At 39.2% G+C, this 8,768-nt stretch overlaps 1 protein-coding gene across 2 annotated transcripts in view; it reads right to left on the minus strand.

Annotated features, from left to right (window-relative positions):
* LOC110987134 (uncharacterized) overlaps positions 1–8,768 on the minus strand; it is a 68,348-nt gene that overhangs the window by 45,403 nt on the left and 14,177 nt on the right. Inside the window, exon 1 of one of the 2 annotated variants that reach the window (XM_022249591.2) lies at positions 7,880–8,292. The exons of the other annotated variant lie outside the window; for it this stretch is intronic. Within the exon in view, the coding sequence (XP_022105283.2) occupies positions 7,880–7,914 (35 nt within the window). The 5' untranslated portion in view covers positions 7,915–8,292. Of the gene's footprint in view, positions 1–7,879; positions 8,293–8,768 lie in introns of those variants that run through there. 2 annotated transcript variants of the gene reach the window in all.

Raw genomic sequence — 8,768 nt, forward strand, 5'->3', positions numbered from 1 at the left:
GGTACCTACATGTAGCTGCACTTGTACCTGCCAAGGGCAGTCATGTAGACAGATTCTGAAGCATCAAAACATACGAGTTCAAAGACCTCCTAGTATGTACATGTGTACAGGTAAATGTACCGGTGTGTTATATGCATGTATTTTAACAAGTTCAACAGGTCTCTGACAATTCCAAGAAGGTTTCTGTTATCATGCATGACGCATTAGATATACACTCGTACTCCTACGTATGAAGGTTATCAAACATGTCAAATACAATTCTCCCAAACATCCCCTGCTTACACTGCATAGAAACACAACTTGTTGGCATGTACATGTACATGTAACAAGCAGATGAAGTGGGTACACAGTCCCCATTGAAATTCCAGTAAATTGCCAGTACATGCATTCATTAGTCACTTTCAATTACTTAATGTAGTAACATGAATTTTTGCCATGGGGAATTCATCTTCCTTTCAGGAAGAGCAACGAGTGCCAGTGTGTGGGAAACTTTGCACTTTTTCAAATTCACAGGGAAACAGAACGGTAAAGATTCATGAAGAAATTACTTGTAGGCCTACAGTACATGGAATCTGCAAGAATGCTCATTTGTACAGTGTGATTCACATGTTTCTGCATGGTACTGGCAAAATTTCACTATGTAGCATCAACTTCTGTTTTATAAAAGTGAATTATTGGAAAAAGTGTCAGATCCAACCATAGTTCAATTCAGTTTCCAGGTACATGTACTTTTGATTTTATACTACAAACAGCACAAATGCCCCCACTGGTACAATGTACGTATCCAAACTGTCATCGATATTCCAATAGTACCGCGGTAGGCCACATGTTCCTCTAAACCTTTTTGCGAGGTACGTGCACTGTACAAGTACATGTACCATGTACATTTGTACATATACAAAATGGTACGGTACCGGTACATTCTCTTATACCGTAGGACTGAACAAAATTGTGAAGAGTAACTGATTGTATATATACAGTACAATGTACGTACAGAAATTGTAATGTACATACAGACCTACTGGTACTAAATGTACAAAACATGAGTACACAGGTGTTGCAGCTACATGTAGGGTTTGTCTAGACTGGAATAGTGTTGTGTCTGGTGTACAGTGTTACGATTCATGGCCTGGGCAATCATACATGTAATCTTGATTGGTACTACCAGTCTGCCTCCTAAGGATGCCTGGCATGTTATGCAACAAATACAGAACATATGGAGCACATGCCGGTACATGTCAATGAACACAAATACAGTACATGTATGTATGAAGCTAATAAAATTCAAGCACAAAATATGACATTCATGTATGTATGCAGGTACCGGTAGTGTGTCATTTCATATGCTTAAAATGCATACACATGTACGTGTAGGCCTACACTCTTTGAATGTATGCATGTACAAGAACGGGGTGTTGAGGGGAATAGGGGCTAACATGTTAACATGCACAGAAGTAGGCCCACCAGTACCTGTGGATGAGACTGTGCGTGAGGGATGGGTTCTTTGAGGTCTACATGTAGGTACAAAATTCAGTAGAAACCTTTTTTTTTTTTAAACTAAATTAGAACTCAATGAACAAATTTGGCGTTTCTATTGTATAAGGCAAATGCAAAGGGTGCAAACACAGCGTATAAATAAAACCATTCCATTCATTTGCAACATACATGTACAGTACCTATGAATACCAAATTGGTGGGGACAAGATTTGATTTGATTGTCTGTGGTGTACAAGTACCCGTATTTACTTAATAAAATGTAAGTTGAGATGTACCTTAATAAATATTCTTTTATTTTGCATTTTGTTCAAAGTCTCACAGGAGGTGAGTAAATATGAGTAATCTTGAAAAACCTTTTCAAACTTGAAAATAAAGGTCATATACTTCAGCTTTACATGAGACATCTGTCAGTGTACCAACAGGGTAGGTAATTACTCCATAAGTCCTACTGGCACATACATGTATGTAAACGCAAAACTACTCTTGTTTCCTTCCATTATTAATCAAGCAATATCATACATCCTGAGGGCTTGTGCAGACTTTCAGGATGGCCGTTACAATCAATTTTTTTTCAAGTTCACTCATCTGGATATCCAGGCAAGCAAATGACAAGTGATGAAAAGGAAGAGGCTGGGCTGAAAATAGGAAATTCAGACAAAGATGTACAAATTTACATACCACTACTGTTATGTTGACATTTCATCTACTGGGAATACAGGAAACAAACAATTTATTGAGCTTATTCACAAACTGATACTTTTTGCTCACCACCTACATGTACACATGTACACGTACCAGTAGGCCTACATGTACATGTAGGCCTGCGTAGCATTTTCAGCACACATGTAATATAACATTCATACTCGCACCAGTGTGTGGGAGTACATGTACATGTGCGAGAACATGGAGGATGGAACAGTATTACCCTACATACAATGTACAGTACATAAACATGTACATGTACATGTAGGGTGATGAACATTTAATGCAGTGCAGTGTTATTTGACAACCAGAATAAGCCATTTACTGTAGTGGCACAATGCTAGTGCACAGGTGGTCCGTGCATGTTGCAACCCTAGTCAACCAATAGGGTGTCATGATTTGCCAAAAGCACGCACATGCCAAGCTGCAGAATGTACATGTGAGTGCACAACCACCGCGGTTCTGGTGTCTTCAATGTATCGGATTAGTCTTTTGTTGCCTGTACATGTACGGTATAACATGATCCATCAGCTCCAATTCTATGGCAACAAGAAACACTACAGCCCCTCTGGGAATTTATGCCATTATAATTCCAGGAATTTCTGTCATGATTCATGCGGTGTTACATATACATGTACGTGTGTCCAACAAAGCAATGGACATACCCAGTACATGAACCTGCACCGCAACTTGCATGCACACCGCACAACTAATGCTATATGTACACATGTAAATGTACCAATATGTGCAACAAGAGACAGGAAGCACGAAAAAATAAACGGTACAAGGGGATGTACACATTTGAATTTAAACCGCCTGCAAAATTTAGGGCTAATAATATTTGCCAATAAGCCCTGCAGAACCGTTATAGTTTCAAGCTCCACAAATGATAAATGTCCCCAGCCACAGGCTTCATAATAGGCCCTTCCACAATACCAACCCCCCCCAACTTTCTGTATATGGTAAAGGTAATGTATTACTTAATCTACAGATATGATTAAACAAAGCCCCACTGGTAACCCAAACAATAACAGTTGGAATGCTCTGAAAGTTTCTATCCTTGAAAATACTCTGAAATTAGTAAAAAACTAATCCTAATACATGTACTTTGTAATACTACATGTAGGCTTACAAAATGTACGTGTATATCTGATACATGTGCATACGTAATTAGTTGCTATCCATATTATTTTCAACGTAAAGTTTTCTTAATGCTTGAGTTTGAATGGAAATTTCACGCACATGTAAAAGTTGATATGAATTTAACTGAACTGAACATCAAAGTGTTTAATACGTGTTGGAATAGTTTGTGGATTTCTGTTTTTATCCAGAATTTTTTTGTCTTTTTGTGAGTTTCTTCAAGTTGTGGAGCCAAAGATTCACAATGTATTCAATGTACCTACTGCACATACACTATACATGTACATATGTACCGGTACGCTACATAAAACAGACGGAACTTCAGAGAAAATAAGGACACAGAATTCCAGATTAATTGCCAAAAAAAAGATCCATCATTGGAAGTTACCTGAAGAAAAATATTTTGAAAAATGTACCTGTTTAAAAGGGATCATAATAAACAGTTTTCTTTGAGTTGTCTTCAGTTTTTCTTACCAAATATACATGTACCAGTACATACATGTAGTGAGTTTGGTCCCATCAAACTTGATTAGTTTTGGCCCGGGGAGATCCCTGCCACAATACACTGTATGTACTGTACATGTACCGTAGAACACTAATGAAATTAGATGTTTGTTAAAATTGTAACGGTACATGTACATCTACAATCAACACATGTATGTACATGTATTTGTATACACATGGCATTCCTTTATCTGTGTATACATGTACATGTACCGTACCAGTACATGTCCCATTCTTCTGTGTTAAAAAATGACAGCCACAGAAATTGTCCGGTGCCCGGAAGAAGGTCATAAGCGCTTACGCCCTTTTGCTGGGAAGCAAGATCACTGCCAAAAAAAACCTTTACCAGTAAAAAAATGTATGTATGCAAGTGTTTTATGTTAATGAAAAATAAAGATTTCTTTGCAAAACTTTTTACAAAAATTCCCAAATCGTTTGATAAGTTGTTCAAAGGTTGCTTTTTGCACAGCCTGTGCTGATTTTGTGGCACATTTTATCCATTTTTACTAAATAAAGAGACTGTGTTTCTTTTGCCAGGGAACATTTTTGTGCTGTAATCATACTTCCCAGCAATAGGGTGTAAGCGTGCTTACGACCTTTTGCCGGACACACAATGAAACGACAACTGGGGCCGCTTCTTGATAATACGTGGAAATTAATTTCTTCAAGTTCCTAGAAAATTCACATCTCCAACAACAATTTACACAGAGCTGACATGTGGCCAGTCCCCAGGTGATGTCCCCAATTTCCTGTCTGTCAAAAGCTGTGCAGAAAATTTATATGAACAAGAAAAAGAGTGCACGTCAAATCACTTTAAGTATTACCAAGACAAAGCCACAGGCCACTGTGTATAAAAAAAAGACTCTAACTGGTATAAATTTACATGTACATGTGCAAGGGAAGAAGTACATACATGTACATGTATGTATATTGGTTGGTCCATGGAGAGGAGAGGAAAAATATGAAGCAAGGCAAAGAAGGTAAAACACAGAATGTCTTACATTTGTCGGGGGGGGCTTGTTTCTAGGTTAATTTATTGTGTGTTCATTCAAGGGTAGTTTCCACGTGATTCTCTCAATTTTCAAATTTTCTAATATTAAAGTAACTTTGGTGATTCAGCAAAGTATGATGGCCATGTCAATCCTGAAACACGACTCTTGTACACACGAAAACACCCACAATGTAACGTTTCATTAATAGCATCATGCACAAAATTTGTAATCTGGAAAGTTAATCAGATTTGTCCAATTCTTCGAGTTCATCCGTTCGTTTCCCAGAAACTTCCACTGCGTAGGAAGAACCGGCACACCACTTCCCTTACAGTTTAGCTTACTTCCTTCAGAGGCAAACTTTTCACACTAATATATACATGTACAATGTACCGGTACCCTAACAGGCCAAAGTTTACAAAGTGGATGTACTGGTACAGTGTACATGTACATGTACATGAGAGCTTTTCCTCAAAATGATCATTTTACAAGCTGTGGGAACACTACCGGTAGCTGCCACTGACTCTATTCTGCTTTGACAAAGATCTGTTTGAATTGCATCCCTCCCCACCTGACTGGTATTATGATAACTTCTTAAAAACATGTTACAATATGAAGTCATCCATGCGTAAACAAGTCAAATTTAGTGAAAGGACTCACAAAAAGGATTTAATAATATAGTACATGTACATGTATGTACATGTATCACACCATGGGTACTGCATTGTGTCAAACAGTACATCTACATAAACATGTGCTGTTGGAGGCGCTGGTACCAGGTACCGTACATAGAGCAAAAACCCTAACACAGGCTGCAGTATCATACATAGTGCATGTACTGGTCTCGTACCCAGTACATGTCAAATTTTATTATTCTTTTCATCAAAATTGATCCTGGCCATCCTGAATAAGAATGAACCCTATACCAGTACATGCAGTCACGTTTGATTCGACGCAACTGTTCTTGTTTGGTGCCATTTTTCCAGGTACGAAAATACCGAGTGTGTAAAATGCAAACACGTGTTGTTCAGGACGGCTACTCCTGTCCTGTCAGTTATTACAGGGCAATGTGACTGAGTCATCCACCAGTGGTCGCTAGTTGAAATTTCTCGCTTGCTGAATCTATTATTAGATCCCAAATCTGGTTCAAGGTTGGCTCTGCCGCTGCCTGGTTGGAAGATCCGACCCCGTTCTGCCTGGTGGTGGGCTTCGAACCTGGTATCCAAAACAATGCTGATGATGACGACACCACTAAGGCCTTGCTGCTGAATGCTTCACCGTGTGTGTTCTGGTATAGTCATTTACTGCGTAGCAATGTGATGTGGTGGTATAAATATTGATGACACATGTACGGTACATAAATGGGCCACGGCAGTACACATCAATTTTATAAGCATGTATATGTACATGTAAAATGTACATGAATGAGATGAAGGCGTTGTAAGTGAGAAACAGGATGGGATGAATACTTAAGGTGCACGAATACTTTTTAAACTAAGCAAAACAAAAATACCTTTCAAGATAATCAAACAAAATTTGTAGTTACAGGTAACACAGGGGTCCACTTATAAGGATTGTGTCCCCATCAAGATTTTGTCCAACACTGAAGAACTACACTTCCTGTAGTGAAATACCGCTTCCATCAAACACAGGACAAAGTATTGGTACATGTACATGCGTGTACCGGTTGGACAAGCAGGTTTAACAAGGGATCACATGACCAACAAAATAATGATCAAGGGTGTCACGCTTGAAAGTGTCCAGTGTGAAACTTTGTTCTGTTTGCAGCCACTCAGATGTTCAACGACTCTACGGAGGTACATGTACACTGCTGGCGGAAGCTTGCCAGTTTTTACACTTTTTTAGCCGATAGTCTGCACAATGTACCACTACATGAACCGATATACCGGTACATGTACCCGGTACATGTACAGTGTACCGGTATTTACAAATCTACATGTATCCTACTGCTCGTGAGAGGATACTTTTCACACCAGGTGACTTGTGGCATGCCGCCAGATCAGTAAATCTCAGTGCCTTGCTAGCTACCGGTAGGTTGGCTACCTACATGTACCGGTGTAAAAAAATCTTGCATTGCAAGCAAAACATTAAAATGTACACAAGAAAACACCTCCAAAATGAACAAAGAAACAATACTTAGGCAGAAGCTTTAGAGGCTACACATGGTAGCAATCTTTTTGCAGGGCAGTTCTTATGTTCCACAGAGAAACCTCCTTTGTAAATGTACAATGTACATACCCTGCGGAGCAAAAGCACTGGCCTGCAAGATGGCTACCATGCAAAGCCTCTATTGGCGCCCTTCCGATGCAAAATGGCAGTCAATGTTTGAGAACAAACTTTATGTACGGTACATACATGTACAAGTACTCAGTGTACTGATACATGTACATTGTATCTTTAACAAATAAGTTTAAACCAATATAACCACCCTCATTCCCTGGCAGGCCATTAGCTTATTTGCTTATTTTGAAGTCAACCATGTCTGCTGGTGGTAGATACCGCTACAATGTATAATAATGCCAATGCTTCAGTGTTTAAACAACCAAAGTGTTAAACTGACCATCTGAAGACTGAAGTGATTCATTTCTCAAAGCCTGAAAATGTCAGAGTTAGAAATGCATGCACCAGTACATGTACAACATGTACATGTACGATATGGTAAGGTGCACACATGTACATGTACAGCAAAACAGTGCATGACAATTGCAGACTACATATGGTACCGGTACTGTACATGTACATGTAGTTACATGTACCAGCACATATACTGGGTAGTCTACCGTCATGTATCGGTACATGGACATTGTATACTTCATGTACCCGTGCAGTAGATTACACACTGCAATGAAAGAGCAACCTTCGTAATTGTGCCATTACATGTTCATTGTAGTCATGTACCCCAGTACATGTTCATGTACAGTATGGGCAGTACGGGTACATACAGATATACATGTACCAGTACATGTACAATACATAAAAATGCTTGTAAGTTTTAACTGCCACATTACATGTAAATTTATACATACGAGTAGGGGCTTGTTGGTGAATGGTGGCTCTCCATTACATATTCTTGCTCAGGACTTCATATCACAGTCTCTTCTAACAGTAAAATCCAAGGAGTGCCAGCAAGATCGGTCTACTCATTCGGCAACATACATGTTCTTGATGAACACAACACTATCAAACTGACTCCCAAGTCACAAATCCTCGATCCACTTGTACAAGCTTCCTCAATGGAACGATATCAACAACGCCCACCACATCAAAAGACCACTATTTGTCTCCCTTCTAGCTGTTTCTCTGTCTCTCCAAAGGACAGGATGTGATGACACAACTTGCGTTGACCAGCAAATGGCTCATTGCTAATTCATGTAGCCTTGGACCATGTGATGTCATTGGGAAAACTCATTCTCTGTGGACGGGACATTTGATTGAGTAAATCTCCCCATGAGAGCCTGCACATGTGGCCAGTTGTTTCACTTACCATAGTTAGGCTCAGCGTATCATCACCTTTTGAATTATTCAACAGCTTATATCACAAGCTGCTTCCCCAAGCAGTTCAAAAGTTCAAGGTGCATGCACCATTCTGAACACACCTCTTCCATAAAGAGCAAATTTAATCTTTCCAAGAAAATCCTAGTTCATATTTGCTCACCTTCCTTTGTCTCAGAAAACAATAGCAATCACCAAAAGGATACAAGAACAACTAACAGCAAACAAATATTCTGGGCCCCTCTAGTTACACATGTACACTGCACATGTATACCATGTATATGTGCATCACACATGTACATGTATGTAAAAGTGGGTGGCAATTTGTATCAACATTCTAAAATTAAATATCCACCAGTTTTTTACACTTAGAGGTACTGAAGTAACAGTGAATGAAGAGACCTTCTGTACTGACAGGTACAT

This window comes from Acanthaster planci, linkage group LG01 (assembly GCF_054643075.1).
Source record: "Acanthaster planci isolate LZ-2023a linkage group LG01, COTS_SCS, whole genome shotgun sequence".
Lineage (NCBI taxonomy): Eukaryota > Metazoa > Echinodermata > Asteroidea > Valvatida > Acanthasteridae > Acanthaster > Acanthaster planci.